Below are 24,553 nucleotides of genomic sequence, written 5' to 3' on the forward strand. Positions count from 1 at the left end.
GTGTGTTCTGACTGTTTGAAATCATACTTTTCGTGGAATTTACTCCTGGGTGCTCCTCTACACTGGCTGCTTTCCTCATTGCTCTGGCTCTGACCTATGGGTTTCACAGCTCTAAACCCAGTTGTTATTAACACAATTCCAGGCCCTGTGAGTTATTAGCCTGCTTCCCAGCATTGTGCAGGTCCCTGTTTCTGTCCCCCAAAAGAGCTCAGCGCCCACTCTCTGCCATGCATGGGACATGTTTAATTCCCATCCTGTCAGGATTAGAATCCCTGGCCCCAGTGCTCATGTCCAATTCCAGATCCCAGTGGGCTTCAGCTTTTGCTTATTTTGTGACTTCTCTTGTAATTTCTGACCAATAGATGAAAATATATATGCTGGTGGTGCATGTTACATGGGGGTTACTTTCTACAGTCTAAGGCAAAAATCACAAACAGTCAAAATTATTCTTTAAAAAACCCCACTAAACTGACCATAAAGTATAGTAAACACTGTCCAACAGTTAGTTTTTTTCCTCCATCACTGAAAGAGATTGGGCTTGGCCAGATGTAGATGGGTTACGTTTAGAGGCAATGCTGAAGAAACAACAACTTATATTTAAACAGAATAAAACCTGGCACAGTGAGAGGTTTCCTCTATGACAGATCTAAAGGAACCGAGCCAAACTGAGGTAACAGCAGATTGATATCTCACACTCCTTCTGAGAGGATGGTGAGAACTATGTATATAATTTTAATTATTTCTCTTTATCTCTCTCATGCTTTTTCTTTTTCCTAGTAAAGGCAGCTAAATTTGCATTAAATTAAATGTACATATAATGCAAGTCCGCTCTACATATGCAAATCTACAAATACCAATAAATTACACACCCTGAAAAAAAATGTTTTTCACAGTCTTAATATATTAGAACATGTTTTCATTTTTTTTTATGGAATGTCAATTTTATGATCAGGAGAGGCACCATTAACTTTCTAAAAAAAGTAGCAAGGAAATGATTTGCAAAAGTAAAATACAACATATAACATAATGGTTAAGAGCACGGGTTCAAATTCTGGTTCTTAAATTTGTTGACCTTACACTTGGCTTCTCAACTTCCTCATTTGTAACATGGAAATAATATTACCTACCCCATGGGGTTTTGTCAGAACTAAACAAGAAAATATATGTAAAGCACTTGTCACAGTGTTTGGCACAGTTCCATGGCATTAGCTGTAATTGCTGCTATTAGGAGTATGGTACTAGATTAAAGGGAATACTTATCCTTGGAAGAAATAATTCCCAAATTACTGAAATAACTGGCAAAGAGTTTTCTTTCCTATTGCTAATGAGATGCATCTTTCTATTTTAGATTCTCGATGAACTGGTTTTAGATAGACAGACAAACTGATACACAGCAGGACTTCTTGACAAGTACCCCTACATTCAGAAGATTTTTTTGAAATGCCATGTTTTTCTACTCACATGTCTATGCAGCCCTCAGAACAGTCACAAGAATCAGTAAACATGTTGGAAAAGCTGTTTAAATAATATGCTCGTGGCCACATAGTCTTTCTGTACTTAAACTGTGGAAGCTTTCTATTGTCAATTTCATTACAGAAAGAAATGGGCACTGATTCCACTCCATTGCTAATATCCGTATCAGAAACAATTTCTTCTTGCCTTGGGTAATTCCGAGTCAACTGAACATAGGTATTGAAAGAAAAGTTATCTGTAAATAGAAAGTTACACTCTGTCTCAAGCAGGTAACGAAAAACTTCCTCCATGTTTCGTAGACTCCTTCCACAAGGGGTTTTATAACTCACGTGGAGTGCTGAAGAATGAGAGTTTGTCTTTGCATGTCGTCTTTGGAAGTGGCATTTGATTGGTAGCTGCAGAGGGTTTTCTCCCTTGAAGGTAAGTGGCATTTTCATCAGACAGGCACTAGAGCAGTCATGCTTTTGGTAAGATAAATTTGAAGATGATTCTTTTTCTCTAAAGTCTGCAACTTTATTTTCCAGAGGGGGAATTTCCTTATTTTCTGTAGATCTGTTTAAAATTAATTATTTATTAGTATCTCAAATGTATAGCACAATCCCCATTTTTTAAAAAACACTGCACACTAAGGTGGTATTTAACTCCTATTAGCTTCTTCTTAGACAACACTAAAATAAGCCAGACTCTGAAATCAACATCTTACTATGTTCTGCAGCCACATAAAGTTACACCTGAAGGGTTGTTTTTTTTCTGGACATCAAATATGTGGTGTTTTTTCCAGCACCACTTCTTCAACTGGGTGTCCAATAATTCAGTTCAATTCTGACACTATCGACCTAGAGTCAGCAACAGATTCCACAAGTTAAAGGGCTCAGTCCCATAAGACTGCCCCCATGCCAGATGCCAAATGCAGTTTCCAGGTCACCCACACTCTTGACAACCCCTTTCTCTCGGATAATGTGCTGGAAAGATTCAGAACTCAGGAAAGCATTTTAATTACTATTACCAGTTTATAATAAAAGATACACTCAGGAACAGCCAAATGGAAGAGATGCATGGGGCAAGGTAGGTAAGAAGGGGCATGGAGTTTCCATGCCCTCTCCAAATGCACCACCCTTCCAGCACCTCAAACTGTCCATCAACCAGGAAGCTCCAGGAGCCCTGTTGTTTAAAGTTTTTTATGGAGGGTTAACTGCTTAAGCATGAATGATTAAATCATTGGCCACTGGTGATTATCTCCACCTGCAGCCCTTCTCCCTGCCCTGGAGGTTGGGAGGTAGGGCTGAAAGTTTTAGGCTTCTAACCAAGGTTGTCTTTCTGGCGTCCAAACCCCATCCTTAAGTTAACTAGGAGCGCCTCACCAAGTCATCTCATTTGCATGCCAAAGACATTCCTACCACTCAGGAGATTCCAAAGGTTTTAGAAGCTGTGTGCTGGGGACCCAGACAAAGCAAGTATCTTTATTATATCACAGTCTAATTTCAGAGTATTCCAGAAAGCTGTGATTACAGTGGTAACTTTTTGCTACATCTACACCAATAGCACCTAGCAAATTTAGAGTTCATGTAGGACATGAGTTCAATAAAGACCTGAGGAAGGTTATGTCTTCAGACAAACTTGGTTCAAGCAAAAAACAGTAAAGGCTAGGTAAAAAAATAATTAATTAAGAATCCTTTATGCTGTTTTTTCTTTTTACCTTCAACAACTGTACCAAGTGAACTTTCCCCATAATATGTAACCCACCTGGTCTCATACACATCTGAAAATGGTAAACTACAGGAGAAAATGGAGAGGTTATTGACTTTAAGAAAAAAACTCTGTGAAGATTCCATGTGTTCCAAACTCAGGTTTTAAACTTTCACACACACAAAAAAACCTGTTTTGTGTTACCTAATATTTTCAATCTATCTCTAGGTATCTGTTATTTATTATAAAAGTAATATAGGTATTTTAGAAAAATTTTTATACTCACTATATAAAGCAGCACTGTCCAACAGAACTTTCTGCATTGATGGAAATGTTCTATATCTGTGCTGTCCAGTGGCATAGCCACTAGCCACATGCGGCTACTGAACACCTTTAAATGTGGCTACTGTGACCAAAGAACTGAATTTTAAATTTCATTTTAAGTAATTCAAATTTAACTAACCACATGTAGCTAGTTGGTACCATACTGAATGCACAGATATGAGGTGCCCCATCCTTTTTTCAGCTGTATAGTAATCCTCTACATAAATTCCACAATTTATATAACTAGTCTTCTATTGTTTTCAATCTTTTGCTATTACAAATCATGATGTAATAAAAAACCTCATATATAATAATTTCATACATGTGAAGATATCCCAGAAACCGGAATGCTAGGTCACAGGGTAAATGGATTAGTAATTTTGTTAAGATTGCCTAATTGCTCTCCATGGGGTCAGCCTCTCCAGCAATTTATGTGAGCGCCTGCTTTCACAGAGGCTCTTGATGCTTCCGGATTTCTGATAATCTAGTAGGTGAAAGGATGTCCTATAATTTATAAATCTTTTAATGTTGGAAATATTTGTTTCCTATTTTTCTGTGTTACTACTTTGATGAATATCCTCATACATAAGTCCTTGACCAAATTTCTTTCTTTCTTTTTTTTTTTGCAGTAAGCGGGCCTCTCACTGTTGTGGCCTCTCCTGCTGCGGAGCCTGTGCTCCGGACGTGCAGGCTCAGCGGCCATGGCTCACGGGCCCAGCCTCTCTGCGGCATGTGGGATCTTCCCGGCCCGGGGCATGAACCCGTGTCCCTGCATCGGCAGGCGGACTCTCAACCACTGTGCCACAAGGGAAGCCCTGCAAATTTCTGATTACTACCTTAAGATACATTCCTTTAAGAGGAATTACTTGGTCAAGGGGAATATACATTAAGAATAACTTCTTATTAAAAAACTTTCAAACATACACTTAAGAGTATTCTTTTCTCATAAAGACTGATATACTGGAACCTCATGTACTTGTAAGAACTCCAGAACTCCCAGCACATAATGACTCTGTCCAACCCTCTGCGCTGATAACCAAACTCTAGCAAGGCTTCTAGCAGCATAAGGACATGCATGTCCCTAGGATAACCCCAGCCTCTCAAAAAAATGCCTCCTTGAGAAAGCTCAAGGCTGTTTCTTCTAGCCAACACCTAAAGACAAGCCCCTGACCTTTCTTAGAACATTTACTAAGAAGGTCTTAAAATTATGAATCTTTTCTGGGTCTCTCTGAGATGTATATGTTTCTATAACTCAGGAATATTTTTCTCAAAAACCTGAAAGCCATTCTTTTGAAAGGTAATCATCAGGAAGGACAGGGTCTCTGTCCTCCAGTCTCTGTGGGAGGACAGAATCCTAACTTGATGACTGCCAGCCAGACACAGCTGGCCTCATGGGCATTCACAGTGATTAACCTTCAGTAAGTTTTCACTTGAGCCCCAGCTTGTACTCCCTTCCTTACTCCCGCATTGCCCTTTAAAACGCCAGTCACCTCAGCACAAATCGCGATGGAGCTCAGCTCGTATTCCTACTGTCAGTAGTTAGTGAATAAAACCTGTTTTCACCACTACAGCTAATGTCTGGCTTTATGTTTGACACTTATTACCAGGTTTTAATAATTATCAATATTTTGCCTATTTTATTTAATCTATTCTCCACCCCTCTTGCCCCACCCTGAAACACTGGAGTATTTTAAAGCAAACACTTATCTGAAATAATTCAGTATGTATTTCTAACAAATAAGTCTTTTTAAAAATACATAATCTCAATGGCTCATCTTCACATTTCCCCGATTGTCTTAAAATCTGTTTGAATCAGAATCAAACAACCCCTACACTCTGTATTTGATTCAGGTGTCTTTTATGTCTCTAACCTTATGTAGTGCTCCCTCCCTCTTCATTAATGACATTTATTGGTTAAAGTTAAATAAATTGTGTCACTTGTCCTATAGTAGTTCCCACATTCTGGAATCTGGCTGATGCCTTCCATGTGGTGTTGTCATTTAACTCACCCCTTCCATTCCTGGCAAAGCAGTAGTCAGTTCTAGAAGCCTGATTTGATTCAGGTTCAATTTTGGTGGGGGGTCAGGGGAGATAATTCACATGTGGTGCTATGAATTTCCTATTGCATCACATAAGGAGACAAACAATGTCTGATTGTTCACATTTAGCGATGCTTAGATTTATAAGTGGGTTTGGGTGTTTCCATCCATTTTAAAGCTCCTCACTTTCAGTTAACAGTTTTGGCATTCACTCATGATCGTTGCCTAGACCAGTGCTACGTTCAGGTGTGGTGATGCCAGTTCCCAGTGGTTTTTTAACAATTCATGGTAAGTACAAAAATTCAAAGTGCAAAAGTTTAGAAACTTTTACAGCAATTTAACATTGCTGCAACATTTTATGCATTTTACAAGACCATCACTCCTCAATAAGTTAGAAGTTTAAAACAAAACACCTGTTCTGACCACAATTCATTTGAGACCACTGGGCTAAGGCCACTGTTTCTTTGGGGTGTGGTGGGGTGGGGGTAGTAGTTGTAAAAATAACAATTTTCTAATTCTATCATTCCTACTGCATTTTCCGGCTAGAGTGCTTTCATAAAGAAATTCATCAATTCTTGGGTTATCCTAAAATACAGTTAGTATAAGCAGGCGGATAAATGCTTGATTCTTTTCTTTAATTACTAATATTCAGAATGATGAGTTGTATCCTAGCAACTACCAAAGTGACAGATTTTTTTTTGCTTTACAATGGTGTGTTAGTTTCTGCTGTATAACAAAGTGAATCAGCTATACATATACATATATCCCCATATCCCCTCCCTCTTGCGTCTCCCTCCCAACCTCCCTATCCCACCCCTCTAGGTGGTCACAAAGCAGCAGCTGATCTCCCTGTGCTATGCAGCTGCTTCCCACTAGCTATCTATTTTACATTTTGTAGTGTATGTATGTCCATGCCACTCTCTCACTTCGTCCCAGCTTACCCTTCTCCCTCCCCCTGTCTTCAGGTCCATTCTCTATGGCTGTGTCTTTATTCCTGTCCTGCCCCTAGGTTCATCAGAATCTTTTTTTTTTTTAATTCCATATATATGTGTTGGCATACAGTTTTTTTTTTTTTTTGATAGCTTTTTTGCTTTCTGTCACAAGATATCTCAGGTCTGGAATCAGCCATTTCTCTAAGGGACTACGGTTCCATTTAATGAGAAATGGCATTTACAGACTACGATCATGGTACTAGGAGGTACACATATTTTAATCAATAAAAGATGCCAAACTGCTTTCCAAAAAGGCTGGACCAATTTATACTCTCATAGCACGGATGAATGCTCATCTACCTGAATATTATTTTAAAATTTTTCATCAATTGGATAGGTGAAAAATATTTTATTACCTTAATTTTTTTTCTCTAAATAATAAGGAGTTTGAACATAATTTCATGTTTATTGATTTTTTTTTTTTTTCCTTTTGGCTAACTGTCTATTCATATGCTTTGTCCATTTTCCTATTGGGGGCTTGTTCATTCGTTCGTTCATTCATTCATTCATTCTTCCATCAACGATTTCTTGAGTGCCTGCTATGTGCCAGGTGCTACGGAAAAAAAGATGAGAGCTCTGTGATCTCAAGGAGCTTACATTCTAGGCAGTGAACTAAGTATTTATAATAAAGTATAAACAATATTATGAATAATGCCATGACACATAATGTTATAGAAAGATATCTAATATTTATTATTTTTCTGTTTTTTAGGGTTCTAATTTTATAATTAATTTTTCTATGGTTTGAGAGTCCAGTTTCATCTGGAATTTATTTTGACGTAACACGAAGATCTAACTTAAATTCTCCAAATGATATCCAATTGTTCCAGAGTCTTTTACTGAATACCTCCTTCTTTCACCTTCTGACTTTTGACTTACTAGCTTAATCATATCTCAAGTTCTTAGAAATACATAAAAATGTCCTCTTATTTTCTAGACTTATTCTGCCTTTTGATCGAACTGTTAATTCTTATACCAATATAACATTGTTTTCCATACTATGATGGAACATTTTGATATTTCTCAGGGCAAGTCCTTCCTCACTATTTTGCCTTTTAAACATGTTCTAGGTGTTTTCTGATTTTTTTATCTTTTGAGATTAAATTTATAATGGCTCGCCAAGTTAAAAAAAATCCAAATGCTTGGATTTCATATGAAATTAAATCTATAAATTAATTTGGGAAGAATTACCATTTTTACAATATGCAGTTTTCCCATCCAGGCACATAGTAAGTTTATCCATTCATTAAAATCTTTAGAATTAATTTTCCTCAGGTATATACTTCTTGTAATTAGTCTCATTTATTTTACTTTCTGGTGTTGTGAATGGGGACTTAATTTCATATTTTCTAAAGGTATAGAGTTTCATATTTTTATTTTATGTGACTATGTCACTAAACCCTCGTTTTAGCTTAATAATTTTACACTTGCATCTTAGATTTTCTAGAAGGATAAGACTATCTACAAATAATTTTACTTTGTGCATTTCAATAATCGTATTTTCTTTTACATTATATTATACTGGCTAGAATTTCCATAAAAATACTGAATAACAATTATGATAGCAGGCACTTCTGTCTTAATCTTTATTTAAAGGAAATGTCTCTAAGTTTCACCAGTATATAGGACAGGGATGCTGGTTTAAGAAACATATTCTCTCCCACATTAAGAAAAAATTCTTCAAAATGGTACAGATGAACCGGTTTGCAGGGCAGAAATAGACACACAGATGTAGAGAACAAACGTATGGACACCAAGGGGGGAAGCTGTGGGGGTGGGATGAATTGGGAGATTGGGATTGACATATATACACTAATATGTATAAAACAGATAAATAATAAGAACATAATGTATTAAAAAATTAATAAAATTCAAAAATTAAAAAAAAAGTTCTATTTCTAATGGTTCATATTACTTTTAAAAGTCTTTTGGCATCTTAAGATAAGCTTTTTTTCCTGTGGTTTACTTCTGTAAAATAATATATTTCCTAATACTAAATCATTCTTGCTTGACTAGTGTAAATTCTAAGTCATCTCATTAATATTTCTCTGGATTAGAATTGCTAAAATTTTATTTAGAAGCTCCATATCCACAATAGTGATATTTTAAACTTTTTAGGGCCATAAACCCTTTGACAATCCGATGAAAGCTATGAACCCTCTCTAGAAATACACTATAAACATAAAACTTTGCATACCATGCAGGGCCTCCATTGTCTCTAGTTTAAGGACTCATCTTTATTATAGTTAACTCTATATTTAGATGGTTTCTATGCCACTGCCATTTCTTAAATACTATATCTTATACATTCTGACTCCTCTTTTGGTCAGCAAGAGGATTTTCGAGAAAATTTCCCAGAAGGTTATGTATATAGATGTTTTCTGAGCTTTTGCAAAGGTGCTAGCCTGATTTTTGCTGTTTTGTTGGCTTTTTTTGTTTGTTTGGATACTTGTAAGATATTTATACTTTAAGACTGATATTAAAACTTTTTAAAAATCAATACTTATCTATTAGTAATTTTCATTTCTGTGGTATTTGGTAAAACCTTTTGCCTCCAGACTTGATATTTCCTTATACTCAGAAGTTACCTTCTTTGACCATTGCTTCTGCTTCACTTATTCTAGCTTCTTGTGTTTTTGTTCATTTGTTTGTTCTAGTTCAGAAAAAACAGGGCAGATTTTTCCAAAAGCAATGATTCTGTTAGGCAAGTTTACATTATTTTTTAATATATTGAGAACATCTACATTTCATATTTATTTAAGTACCAAATTTTTTAATGGAAAATATATGTATTTTCATTTTCTAGCTACTGGAACAATTCTGAATCCTAGTTTAGACATTGAGATTTCCTGCACTGCCTTTGTAAGCAGCAGCACATTGGTCCTAACTCTGTCGCCTTAGCTTGAAATTCTTAACATTTTGTAAAGAGCATTATAACATATGGATGATCCTGAAAATACTTTACAGTGTTCACTAAAATTGTTGGTTTTCTGCTAATAGTTTCTTTTTTGAGAACATTATTCATCATTCTCTTCTTTTTCTCACTCATTTGCCCTTTTCTTCTACATTTTGGGTAATCTTTTTTTTTAAAAATAAATTTATTTATTTATGGCTGCATTGGCTCTTCGTTGCTGCGCAGTCTTTCTCTCACTGCAACGAGCGGGGGCTACTCTTCGTTGAGGTGTGAGGACTTCTCAGGCTCAGTAGCTATGGCGCACGGGCTTAGTTGTTCCGCAGCATGTGGGAACTTCCCGGATCAGGGCTCGAACCTGGGTACCCTGCATTGGCAGGCGGATTCCTAACCACTGCGCCACCAGGGAAGTCCTGATTTGGGGTAATCTTAAAGATCCCAGACTATACCTTTAATTTCCTTAATTGACTTTCACAATGAATACTTTCTTAAAAGAAAGGCTGGGATAAAACTGATCACTGCACTACTATTTGTAACAGTAAATATTTGGAACAATCTAATTATCCATCCTTAAAGGAATGGAATTAATAAAATGTATTCTCACATGATGGAAATCCAAACAAGGAGATGAAATAGATCTATAACACAGAAGCAACATGATTAGATCTCAAAACTAATGCTGAGTAGGGACTTCCCTGGTGGCACAGTGGTTAGGAATCTGCCTGCCAGTACAGGGGACACAGGTTCGAGCCCTGGCCTGGGAAGATCCCACATGCCGCGGAGCAACTAAGCCCGTGCGCCACAACTACTGAGCCTGTGCTCTAGAGCCTGCGAGTCACAACTACTGAGCCCATGTGCTGCAACTACTGAAGCCTGCATGCCTAGAGCCTGTGCTCTGCAACAAGAGAGGCCACCGCAATCAGAAGCCCACGCACCGCAACGAAGAATAGCCCCCACTTGCGCCGCAACTAGAGAAAGCCCGCCCACAGCAATGAAGACCCAATGCAGACAAAAAAATTAAAATAAATAAATTAAATTTAAAAAAAAACTTTCAAAAAACTAATGCTGAGTAAAACAAGTAAGAAGGTACATATATGAATATTTATGTAAAATTTAAAAACTATAATAGCACTATATATTATTTATGGCTATATAAATATTAAAAAATGAACTAGAAAAATAACTGATGATAGTGACTGCTCCTAGAGAAGCAGAGAGGGCAACGGAACTTTGTCATGGTGAGAAGTTAGGTATGGCTCAAAGAGATTATAGTGTTTTGTTTTCTTTTTAAAAAAGAGACTGGAAGCAAATACAATGAAAGGTTAATAGCTGTTAATTCTGGATGGTGTGAGTATGGGTTTCTGCCATATCCCTCTTTATGTTTTCAATCTTTAAGATTTCTCAAAAAGGTAGCAAAAAATAGTGGATGAGAATGCAGCTAAAAGATCAATGCAAATCCATCACCACCCATGGACTATAATGCAGTAGCAACTAATACATTAAAAATGAGGGGGGGAAAAAAGCAGAAAAAATGAGGTAAGCTTATGTTTTCCCTTAAATAACTTCAGTCTGTTTTAGTATTTTTGAAACATGCTGGGGGTACATCCCATAGTAAGAAATATATTCTATAATGTACTTTTTGTTTTGTTCTTCCATTTAACTTCTATCTTCTTTAGCCTAGTCTACTATAATACGTTTCTGTTTTTATTTATTTATTTATTTAGGTATCCAATATTTCCTTGTTTTTTGAAGCCTGTGCCTGGAATTGCTTTTCCCCTATTATTAAGTGCCAAGTTCCTTTCTACCACTTTTTCATTATAATGTATTCTGAACTATAAGCAGTACTATTTACTTGTCTACCTAAGATATAGATCCCTTTGTTTGGTTTCACTCAGTATTCACTGTAATAAATTCTCTTAGGCTCTCACAGCTTTGTTCTTTGTTTTGATATAGGCTAATTTACTCTCAAGTAATTTATATAGCTACAGTGTTGTACAACCAGTAAACTGAATGTTTCATTTCCCTTTTCAGCTTGACTTAACCAACTAAATTATGTTCCAAACTGGGTTCTGTGGCATTCTTTTCTACAAATGTCATCATTTGATTTCCCCTATTTTGGGGGAAGGGGACTATGAAATACAATTTGAAGATTCAAAAAGTTCTTCTCTGAATATGAAGGGATTAACTTAGGGTATATGCAAGAGAGAAAATTGTATATAAGCTATCATTAGTTCTTAAATAAAAACTAAAATTTGTACAGTAATTTACAGTTTACAATGTATTTTTATGTAATTTCCTCATGTGACACTTAATAAGTACAGCTCTGTTAGTCATTACTGGAACAATAGACAATTAGAACTACTTACGACTAAAATGTAAGAGTAAACATGCTGGTAAAATCTGTAATTTGGAATTTAGGGTTTCAAGAAAGTTAGCTAAGCTGGCTTACAAGTACTCTTCTGGTGACTAATTTAATAAAAATCAAGAGGTGTAAGGCTCAAGTTATCAGGCAATTAACAAAGGAAAAAATCTTTTTATATTTATAAAGAAAAGTTAGAAAAACATGGAAATGAAATACTGATATGAACCTCAGAAGTGATTCTTTTCCTAAAAATTAATTTAAAAAAAAAAGAAATGATTCTTTTCTTATCTAAGCTTCATTTCATAAAACAAATGAAAGAAAACCAACCTACTACAAATCTCAGGAGTTAAGTAACCTAATTTCAATCCAATTTTGTGGGGAGGAAGATCAACTTTCTTACATGTATGAAGATACTTTACTGGAAAAAAAACAAAAATAAAGAAAACCAATCCTATGCACAGTGCTGTAGATCTAGTTACTGACCCTGCAAAAACACAAAAATGCTGTAAGTAAACAACGGATACGTAGGTAAAGCAGGGCTATCTGGTATTGTCTGCATCTTTCTGCCAGTCTCCGGGTAGGGGTAAACTGATGATAGTGACTACTTCTATCAGTCACTATAGGGGCTTCTCTGTTTTTATCTGGCTTGAGAACTGTTTTGTCATTAGACACCTTGAACTACAAGGCAGAACATGGCTTCACAGAATGCCAACTGATTTCCCAGCTCTTGACAAGTCTGATGTACATAAAATACACAACTTTTAAAACTTTTGATGGGAAAGCATCCTTTTTTATATATTTTATCTACTCTTACGTCAAATGATTAGCAACAGTAAATCCCTTTTTGGGAGCAAAAGCATTAATGACATAAATAAATTTAACTTATATACATACAGAGAGGTATAGTCTTCTGGAAAGGAGTCTTCATGTGATGTAGAGGGCAATGAACTTGATTTGTTTTCCTGTGCATTCTGGGTCACAGACGTATGATCTACATGAAAAAATTACAAACTTAACAAGAATGCCAAGTTAAAAATCACTCACTGTAAAATCTAAATAGTATCTTTATTGACTAGATATATATATATAGCCCTTAAATCTGAAAACATATTACGATTTCAAGATTGAGCCACAAAATTAGGTGTCAACATTTTCAAAAACATTAAGAAAATAAGATAGGATAAAATAAAAGACTTAGGATAGAAGAGATTTCTACTGCAGAAATTGTAGTTTGGCCGACCTTTATCTGAATTTTAATCAACCTTTAAAGTGAAACATCAAGTATCCCTATTTCTGCTTGTATTTTACAAAAAAACATAACTCTTAAAGGCTCTATTAAGGTCACAAAATTGAAAGTTTATGTATCTTTTGTTTTCTCATTATTCTATTACTATCTACTTTTGGGGGAGAGAGGGAGGTATTTGGGTATCTCTTTTTGTCTTTCCATTTGTATTTTCATATTTCTCTTAGTTTCTCCTATATCTTTCCACACTTAATTTCATCTCATTTGTTGTCTCTTCTTTTTCAAGTTCATCTATTCTTTCTAACATGACTTCACTATAGAAATAAGCTATGTATTTAATGAAAAAGTTATAGATTTCCTGCTCCTATTTTGAAAAAAATGGATACGTAGAATAGTCTATGTTTGGCTTTAAAAAATTGTTTTTAATTGTGCTTCTTCCTATGTAGTAGTGGACCTTAAGAAAAAAAAGTGATTCTCATCCTGCCTTAGATTATTAACTTGCATTGGTCCTTTAGTGCACACCACTCTTATTAAAAAGAAAAAAAAAGTTTAAGTAAATAAAAGAATAGTTTAAGTTATAATCCAAGGTCATCCTTGGCTAATTAGCATAAAAAACCCTCTTTAGTTGTACAGGTGAAAAAAGAAGATTTAAAATCTGATAGTGGAAGAGAGCTGAGTAAATAATATAATAACTGATTAAAAATTAAATAAGTTTAACAAGTTAAGAATTTCCCAGCTAATTTCTTTGAATGAGCCATATAAAGCCATATTAACAAATAGGAACAAAACAAATAAATATAAGCATAGTTAGAAATAAGATTTACTAAAAAACATGGAGATTTTAAATTAACTATTAGATAAGGGGAGAAAGGAGAAATAATAATTTCTTTCAAGAAAACAGTATCCAAGTCTTTGTATGGGGATACAGCAGATATTTACAGAATTATACACAATCAAAGAAAATTAAAGGTAATTAGTGGTTTGGAGAATTCAGGCTGGATCTGGGATGGCTTGTTTTGACCTCAACACCAAGTCCTTTTGTTTCCCCCAGTCTCAGTATTCCTTTTAATATAAATACTAACATGAATCTTTATTACTAGAAAGTGTTTAATCCGTACATATGCTAGCAATGTCAATTACGTAACTCCCCAATTACTTTTAAAACATTGCTCTACCACTAGCAAACATACACTTTTATTTTGATAAATTTGTTACACTTCAGATGAACTATATATAAAAATATGAAACTATAGTACTCAGTATTTCTATTGATGAAATCTTTAAAAGAACCAAAACAGGGCTTTCCTGGTGGCGCAGTGGTTGAGGGTCCGCCTGCCGGTGCAGGGGACGCGTGCTCGTGCCCCGGCCCGGAGGATCCCACATGCCGCGGAGCGGCTGGGCCCGTGAGCCACGGCTGCTGAGCCTGTGCGTCCGGAGCCTGTGCTCCGCAACGGGAGAGGCCGCGGCGGTGAGAGGCCCGCGTACCGCAGGAGAAAAAAAAAAAAGAATCAAAACAAAACCCAACCTATATTCTTTTAGTGGGAAAGATTGTTTCAGAAAGGAAAAAAAAAAAAAGTTGCTTAGAATTAATTCCTCTTAGCACCTCCTGCATTTAAAAGCTTCTCTTGCAAAGCAAATGTAATCCCTTAAGGATGTGTTGATTCCAAGTGCTATTGAAGGATACTGAAAGACTGTTTTCTTAAAGAATCTACTCTTCTAAAACTGTACATTAGCTACTGAAATTGAAAATACTTTTGAATAACAAAAGCTTTCTTTAAAATAAACTTGGGACTTCCCTGGCGGTCCAGTGGTTAAGACTCCTCTTTTCCACTGCTGTGGCATGGGTTCAATCCCTGGTCAGGGAACGAAGATCCCGCATGCCTCGGCACAGCAATCAATAATCAATCAATCAATAAAACTAAACTGATGATGTTAAGCCATTTTTCAGAGATTTAAAACCTTATGGCTCCAAATTATGAGTTAAAATAATTATTTACCAATATTAATTAAAATTTAGTAAATGTACCTCCTCAACACTTTAGCAAATTAATGATAGTCTAAGATTTATAGGACAGTGATTCTGATAAAATAACTTGCTTTTTAATTAAAAAAAATTTTAATCGACATATAGTTGATCTATAATGTTGTGTTAGTTTCTGGTGTACAGCAAAATGATTCAGATATATATATATATATATAAATATATACACACACACATATTTTTTCATATTCTTCTCCATTATGGTTTATTATAGGATATTGAATATAGTTCCCTGTGCTATACAGGACTTGTTGTTTATCTAAAATAACTTTTCAATTTTTCTTTTTATAATCCTGGTACATTATCTTTGTTCAATTACTTCTAAAATAAATTTGTTAGACTGATGGTCTAATAATAATCTAGAAATGAAAAAAATTTCCATCAATTTATCTATACCAGAATGTGCCTTTTAGTATTGTTCTTTACACAAAGTATCAATAGGTTTATAGTGGTTTGGAGTCTTGGAATTCTATTTGCCCTTCTTATAGTAGAAGCGATTTTGAAAAAGAGATACAATTCTTCCCGGAGAGGTTTAGTAGAGTATGCATTTCCTATGGGGTGGACTTTTCGTTTACTAGGGAAACTGATTTCCATATATGAATCTTACAGTTTTATTTTTAAACTGTCTTCAGTTAACTTGACATAATTAAGGCTGGCTTGCTTCAAAGCAAGAAAACAGCAGAGAATATTCTAGATTGGGATTAGAAATGTACATACCCCTTATCAAAGTTGAATTATTATTTATAGTTGCTTCCTTCACTAGAATCATTGCTTGGATGTATTCTGTTAAGGAAAGGAAAAAAGAATGAAAACAATCAGCAGCAGTATCACCTTCACTCAAGATGTCAGCTACTGTACTAGGCAATTTACATATTTTATCTCATTCAATCTTCACAACTCCTCTAAGAGGTTCTTATGATTATCTACTAAATACATTAAAGACAAAGAAATTAAGGCCTAGTGGTTAAGCTGTTTATTCCAGGTCAATAAGCTAGGAAGTGGCAGAACTGGATTCAAACCTAGATATATCTGATTCATGAAGGAATGAGAAGGAATATTAAAATGAAAAATACTATTAATTTAGTGGACAAGCACATCATAGATTAATGTCATAAGAACATCCATAAAGTATTAAGAATATCCTGGGGAAAAATAAAGGATAGTCAGGGGAGATTTTGCTTGAAAATCATATGTTCTGATGGAATGAAGGAAATTTCCATATAAACGTCTATGTTCTACAACCACTTAGGTTGAAGACAAAGAAGCAGAAAAAATACTGGGATGACTGAACTGACTGCCTATGTAGAACGCAAGGTTTGCTTTCTGAAGACTACTAAGGCAAGTTCTGTTTAAAGCAGGCAAAATATATTTATATATTTACTTTTATATTAAAGAAAATAAGTTATCTCTGAATGATTGGGTAATACATAATTTCTGTTATATTCTTCTATATGTACCAAATGTTCTACAATGAGTTTTGCAATACACTCCCCAAAAAAAAGATAAAATGAGGGAGAAGAAGGTAGCCTGAGATAAATAGAGATAAATTCAGCAGCTATTATTCAAAGTAACCAGCTTCATCCAGTTTTACAAAATGTCCACAGTATGGTAAAAACAAGTTTTTATAGAAGCAGGACACACACACACACACAAAAAGCAGGTAGAACTGATGTTAGGTTCTTAAAAAACAAAAGAAGTTATTTGACTTTTAAAACGAACAGCAATACTGGAAACAGAATTATATTATATTATCAGTGGGTAATATTCAGCATTAAATGTACTGAACGTTTTTATTGCTTCATACCTTTATTTGTGGCAGATCCATCTTTGATCTTTCGTTTCAGTGACTGCAGCACATTTTGCACTTGTTCAAATATGAAATCCACTTTCCCATCATCTTCTAGCTCCATCCAGAAAGTTTTTGCATCACCTAAAGAAAAAATAATAGCCTAAGAGCTCAGTAGACATAATTTTCCTAAGGCACATGTTATTAAAAATATACTTGGTTTCTAAATAAAAATCAAAATTTAACTGGCCTATTACTTTCCTTGAAGAAAAAGATTTTGGTCACTGTTTCTTTACAACGACCTACAAGCAAAAAATATGACCTGGGTATCTCACTTATTTCTGATAATTAAAAAAAAAATGTGTTGAAAACTTCAGTGACACTTTTTTTTTTTAACTTTAAATGCCTAAACAATTTATTTTTCTTTCTGTGTAGTGACACTATTTCTTGACTGGAAAACAGCAGGAATGACTTCATTCTAGGGGTGGGAGTGGGTGTATTTATAGACACATTCATTTTAAAAGTTTCAAGGACATAACCTCCATTGAGTATGGAAGTGGAGGGTTCCAGAAGGAAACATCTCAACAATTGTTGAAATAACTAAATGTCTAACAATAATGCTTTAAAAACTATCTTTGATAGTAACTTTTTAATAATTATGTTGACTGAAAGAAAAACACACAAACAAGTTGCACATTATGTTTTATTTGGCAAACTACTGAGGACCACAGCCTGGGAAACAGCCTCTCAGACAGCTCTGAGGAACTTCTCTGAAGAGGTAAGGGAGGAGCCAGGATATACAGAAGTTTTTTGCTGGGGGGAGTGGGGGCTGGGGGGTGGTGGTAATAAAACATGTAGTCAAACATCAAAAGATTACTGCTAATCACAAAAGACAGACATCTCAGTTTAATGATTTTAGTGCTTTTCTGTGTCTGGGGAGATGCAAGAGTTTGGGCTCATTGAAGTTATTCCTCAGACATGCATCTTAACTATCTAGGACTAGTATCCGGTTTTTCTACACTCTGAATTCCCCTCAGGGCGTGCTGCTGGGGGCAGATGCAGTGGATGATGGCTTGATGGCAGGCAATATTCACTGTTTACTGAAATGGCAGGTAACATTTTTTGTTCACACTTACAGGAGGCAAAATATGTTTAAAGCTTTTATAGATAAAGTTATATAGGTAAGCCAACATTTCAGATGCCCAGCAAGCTAACACCTTAAAAATTTTCTAGCGAAATCATCCTTTCAAAGCTGAAAACAGAAATACGAGAAATGCAATTAAAATAAATTGGCGAAAGTCAAATCTTACACCATGTTTAAAAGTAACAGGGGCTTCCCTGGTGGCACAGTGGTTGAGAGTCCGCCTTCCGATGTAGGGGACACGGGTTCGTGCCCCAGTCCGGGAAGATCCCACATGCCGCGGAGCGGCTGGGCCCATGAGCCATGGCCGCTGAGCCTGTGCATCCGGAGCCTGTGCTCCACAACGGGAGAGGGGCCACAACAGTGAGAGGCCCTCATACCGCAAAAATAAATAAACAAATAAAAATAAAAGTAACAAAAAATACCTAAAATGTTAAACACAAATTATTTATAAAATATATAAAATTAATGTATAAAATGTTTAAAATGAATAGGGCCTTAAGCAAAGGAGAAACATAACAGTAACTGCACTGTAGAAAGGTCACTTGAGAAGCCATTGGGAGGATTAATGAGCAGACAGTGTAGTAAGTTTACAAAAAATACATTTTCCTTAATATTAAAAATTAAACCCAGAACCTCCAAGTTGGTAATGGAGTGAGATTCTTCAAAAGAGGCTTAGGACTCAGAGTCCCAACTCTCCCTGGCAGTCATCTAACCAAAGGGGGACCTCTGGCTAATTAGGGCTGCTGCTACCATAGAAGCCTCAGGAGGGGTGCTGTTTCCCTGTTAACTCTCTGGCCTGATGTGTACTACACAAGACTAAGCCTACTTTTCCTTTTTCCCCATAGCACAGTTCAGACAAAGGTTTCAACATTTGAAAAAAATGCAATGTGAAAGGACAAAAGGAATGAGAAATTATGTTTTAGAGACAGATAGGGGCTGACATAGCCTTGAGTGCCATGCTAAGCAACTTTATTTTTATATGGAAGTCTATAGGGAGCCACTCAAGAGGTTTAAGCATCTTACTATGTTACTAATTTTGCTTCTAAAAAATCACTAAAGTGGCAGTGGGAAGAGGGACGAGACAAAAATGATTTCTGTATTTCTGACTCAGGCAACCATATGTATAATAATGGTATCCACTGCGATAGGGAATAAAGGTAGAGAGACAAGTGAGAAATTCAAGTAGGGTGAGTAAACTGGATGCACAGGCTCCAGGGTAAGATCTGATCCAGATACACAAATTTTGGAGTCAATAGTACACAAATTCTTGCTAAAGCCACAAAATAGATGTGATTAGAGAGAATCTGTAGAATGAGAAGAGGGTCTTCTGTAGAACATCAACATGGAGTGCTTACTAAATACATCGATAATGACCTAGGTATGTGTACATGTATATATCTATATTTCTCCATCCATCACTTGAAGAGCTTCAGGACATTGGTACAGAGAATCTCTGGACACCTTTGAGCCTGTTATCAGCAAACTGTAGTCTATGAACTCCTGGGAGTTCCCAAATCCTTTCAGACAATACGCTAGGTCAAACTATTTTAATAGTAATATCAAGACATTATTTGCCCTTTTCTTCCCTATATTGACATTAACTGATGGTTCAAAAGCACTGGTGAGTAAAAATGTTGGAGCCTTAGTGTGAATCAAGGCAGTTGCACCGAACTACTAGTAAGTCATTATTATTATTTACCACCAATTTCACTTAAGAAGGTCTTTGATAAAGCAACATAAATAATTACCAAAAAAAATAATAATTACCACAGTACAATGGCTGTTTCAAGGAAAAGCGCTAGGGAGATTGTTTGAGTTGTAAGCTAAACTAGCTGGGTTTTTTTTTTTTTCATAGAAAACCATTTTTCCTTAAAAGAACCACTAATAAAAATTGTTTTTTTCCAACTTGGGTGTTTGGTACACATTTTCTCAAACATGAATAAAGGGAGCCTATCACTTGAAGGACAAAAGTAACAGCATTTGTTGCGAATGAAAAATTCAAGCTATCAAGTTGAAACTGAAAATTTAGAAAACTTGCATCTGCCATGGTAAGCTTGAGAGCTTCTCAATAACTAATCACTTTTTGATGAGATTGGTAGCAATATTAACAAATGTAATTTTTAAATACTGTATGATTAAATGTGTCAACATTTGGAAAAATCTGCATAATTCATTGAACCAATGTTTTCCAAGTGGCCAATGCATGATGTTATAAAATCATACATGTGTAAAAGGCCCATCAAAGTGCAAGACAAACCAATGGATTTTTAATGTAACAGTGTAAAAAAAAGCTCACTGATAAGAATTCAGATTCCACACTATAACTAACCTTGAAGGAATGACTACTTGTTGAGTTTTGTAGTTGTATCAAAGAAAAATATCCATAATTATCTGAGAGGCTATTAAAATATTCTTCCTTTTTCCAACTTCTTGTCTGTGTGAAGCTTCATTTTCTTTATACATTTACACCAAAGCAACATATCACAACAGACTGAATGCAGAAGGAGACCTGAGAATCTCTCTTCTATTAAGCCAACTATTAAAGAGATTTGTAAAAATATAAAACAATGGTTTTCTCACTAATTATTTTCATTTCAGAAAATAGTTATGTCTCACAAAAATGTAATTTGTTAACATGTTGGGTTTATTATTTAAAAAAAAATAAGCCAATTACCATTTTTGAAGCTTCTCAGTTTTCTAATATAGTAAATATGAATAGATATTATCCACATAAACAAAAGCTGTTAGGGGTTTTAAACACTTTTAAGAGTATAAAGTAGTCCTGAGACCAAAAGAAAGTTTGAAACCGCTGGCCTAGATAACTGTCCAGTGAAATTAGTACTACAATCTGTAAACAATCCGCATATTACAAGTATGTTAAAGGGTGGTGAAACTATTCTGTATGATACTGTAGTGGTGTATACATGACATTATGCATTCGTCAAAACCTATAGAACTTGAAAGCACAAAGAGTGAAGCTTAATGTATGCAAAGTTTAAAATATCATTTAAGAGATCAGGGATCCCAGGAAGGAATGTATACACAACCTCTCTGAAGGGCTGAGTGGAAAAGGTGCTGACCTAAATAACTTTGGAAATAAATGGACTCTGTAAAACTATAGGCAAAAGGAAGTTGCACAAGCACTGAGGTGTCACACCTGGGAATAAGTTTACAGTACTTCTGATACTGCTATACACATATACTAGAATCGAGCAATTAAATAAATGGATAACAGATAATGGGAATTTATAGATAAGCAAGGAGAGTAAGCTAGAATAATCCATGTGGTAATGGATTAGAGCCAGAAACATCAGTATAAACTCATGTTTAGCTCAATACAGATACAGATGGTTACATATAGAAATATTTATAGATATGTGTATATACAATTATATTTATATATACTTTGCTCTGTCAGCTGAGAGGGCCAGAAGCAAGACAACCCAATAACAAATGAATACACCTACTGCCCAGATCTTAGTTTGTAATACCATTCTCCAATAAAAGGAACCAGGAAGGCTCATTCAAGAAATGGCTCATTCTAGGACTATGCCAATATACAAGATGAGCGTGGAGCATCATATAGTACCAGAAAATAAGGAAGTGCTAAAAACCAAAAACACAAAACAAAAACCACCTACATTGATGGGGGTATGTCAAAGAGACAGGAAGCTGACCGAAAGGGCTCCAAATGCCTAATCCTGGGACAATTTGAAGAACAAAATGAAACAGTACTGGCTTATAACCCAAAGTACACAGTAAGTATCCATGAATCCATACTGATGTAAATAAATGATTGAATAAAACATATACTGGGGAAAGGAAACAAATCTCCCTTGCAGAAGAATTCTGAAAAATTAATGTAAATATTCTGTTCTCAAAGAGGAGGAGCATAAATTCATGTTCCTTAAGTATGGGCTACACACAGTGAATTCCTGTCAAAGAGTATAGTAGAGAAAGGGAGAAAAAAAGAGAGTAGTAATTTACAGTGGAGAAGCCACTTAACACTATGTCAGCCAGGTGATCTAGCTCAACAACAGCAGGTGAGAAATCATGTTGGTAACATGCGCCCTTGATATCATTTCATAAAACTGACACTTTACCTCTATGGTCTTCCTCCCCAGAATCCACTACCCCAGTCTAATCGCGAGAAAAACAAAAATCAGTCAAAAAAGTCCAATGAAGGGGCATCTTACAAACACTTGGATACAAAATCTTACAAAAACAAGGGAAGTCTGAGAAACTGTCATATGCAAAAGGACCCTAAGGAGACATAAGTAAATGTAATGTATCCTGGATGGGATCCTGGAATAGAAAAAGACATAAAGTAAGGAAATAAGAATAAACTATGGACTTCAGTTAATTATAATGGGTCAATAATGGTTCATTAATTGTAACAAATGTACCAGCCAAATGTAAGATTTTAATCACAGGCAGAACTGGGTGCAGAGAATATGAGAACTCTCTGTACTATCAATTTTTCTGTAAATCTGTAAGTTTTCTAAAAAGAAGAAAGTGTATTTTTTTTTTTTTCGGTACACGGGCCTCTCACTGTTGTGGCCTCTCCCGTTGCGGAGCACAGGCTCCGGATGCACAGGCTCAGCGGCCATGGCTCATGGGCCCAGCGGCTCCGTGGCATGTGGGATCCTTCTGGACCGGGGCATGAACCCGTGTCCCCTGCATCGGCAGGCGGACTCTCAACCATTGCGCCACCAGGGAAGCCCAAAGTATATTTTTTAAAAGTACATTAAGGTACTGACTTAGTATTAGAGATACACAACTAATTATAAAGACAATCAAAATTGTTGCTACATGAGAGTAAGTCCTATAAATCCTATTAATTCTTTCTAATTCAGAAAAGTTACTTGCACAGAAAAACCTTGAAAATTCCACAATTCAGCTTCATTAAGTAGTCTATATACTTTTAAACATAAAGTTTAACAATGGTTTTTCAACCTACCATTTTTTTCTCCCATCTTTTGGTGTTGTTTACAAACATAAAATTCTTCGAAATTAACTTTATCAAAGAACTGAATCACTTTGATTGTAGAATATAACTGGAATCCAACTGTGGTCTCTATGAAATTTGCAGTACTCAGAGAAAATACATCATTATACCACTCTAAACCAAATATTCTTTGATACTTGAATTTTCAAGTAGAAATTGTGGTTGAAGAAACTTTCAGAAATGATCACTAGTCCAACTTAATGACAAGTCCATGCATCTTCATCAAGTGAATACATATAGTCGTATCAGATCATTGACAATATTATTTTAAAAATAAAAACCAACTCCATCTTTCGGTCCATGAATGCATGAAACATTCTGTAAGGAAAACAATAAGGAATGGTGCATATTGGTAAATAATAAAATATATAAGAAAAAAGAGATTGTTATAACAATAGCGCTATCTTTTAAAACAGCATGAACTATTATGAAAAAAGAATACATATTAACTGGAAAAACATGTAAAATATCAATATTAGGAAAATTACGGAAAAATTAAGAATCATCTACTTAATATGTTAATTAACAGAAAAATTAAGAACTATCTACTTAATATATGTTAATTAATATAAATTAACTCCATTTTATAAAACTTTAAAAAACTTTTTAAATGGGGATAATAATGCTAACTACCTCAAAAGATTGTTGTGAGGTTAAGACTTAATCACCTAGAATACCTGGCACATTACAAAGGACTCAATAAATGCTAGCAATTATTATTCTTTCACTATATATACTTTTAAAACAAAATTTGAATTTTAGTATGTATAATTTTTTATAATCTTTCATTGATAATATATCCTGTACTTTCTCTCGTCATTAATGTTTTCCTGTAATATGACTTTTAAGTGGCTGTATAATGTACTTTGGTCAATAATCCATATATTAAATTACACTAAAGAACAACTATTATGTTCTTTAGTGTAATATGAACAATTATAAACAATAATTATGCAATTATTAAAATTTAATAAGTTAATAATTGGTACTATAAACCTGTATAGTGTACATTTAGATTATTTCTATTTTTCCAGTATAATAAATAAGGCTGGAATATATCTTATGCATATCTGATTATTTCCTGAAGATATACACCTAGAGGTAGAACTAAAAGGTCAAAAAGAGATCAGCAATTTTAGTCTCAAGGTGTTAGTCAACATATACATTCTTCTCCCACTGCCACACCAAATCTGCAGAAATGGTAATTTTTTTTGTAATTAAAAATATAAAGTCATGTTGAAAACAAAAAGGGAATTCTCTATAGATTTGAGTCTGTGCGACCTCTCTGGGGAAAGGAAACAGATGGGAAGTTGCAGAGATAATGCCAACCACAAACACCACCATGGCAAAAGGAAGAGTAAATCCTCTCAGAGGAGATGAATACACAACCAAGAACCATCAAACATATGAAGAAAGCTACACCATGAAAAAGACTTAACAAGCCTACCAAACTGATGAACTTATATTAAGGAGGAGAATTAATAGAGCATCCTGAAAATAATTTTAAAGCAAATACTGTATTTAATATCAAAGAGCTAAAGAAG

The 24,553-nt window shown here is 35.1% G+C and overlaps 1 protein-coding gene across 5 annotated transcripts in view; it reads right to left on the reverse strand.

The window, feature by feature from the left end:
- The window catches only part of LOC307176897 (histone-lysine N-methyltransferase SETDB2-like), an 81,052-nt gene that overhangs the window by 51,476 nt on the left and 5,023 nt on the right, over positions 1–24,553 (reverse strand). For all 5 annotated transcript variants that reach the window (XM_079903415.1, XM_079903413.1, XM_079903412.1 and 2 more), the window contains 5 exons: positions 22,962–23,327; positions 16,876–17,001; positions 15,789–15,854; positions 12,682–12,778; positions 1,462–2,025 (listed from right to left, as the gene is read on the reverse strand). In XM_079903415.1, the coding sequence (XP_079759541.1) occupies positions 1,462–2,025; positions 12,682–12,778; positions 15,789–15,854; positions 16,876–17,001; positions 22,962–22,977 (869 nt within the window). In that variant the 5' untranslated portion in view covers positions 22,978–23,327. The remainder of the gene's footprint in view (positions 1–1,461; positions 2,026–12,681; positions 12,779–15,788; positions 15,855–16,875; positions 17,002–22,961; positions 23,328–24,553) is intronic.

This window comes from Stenella coeruleoalba, assembly GCF_951394435.1.
Source record: "Stenella coeruleoalba genome assembly, chromosome: 18".
NCBI classification, from domain to species: domain Eukaryota; kingdom Metazoa; phylum Chordata; class Mammalia; order Artiodactyla; family Delphinidae; genus Stenella; species Stenella coeruleoalba.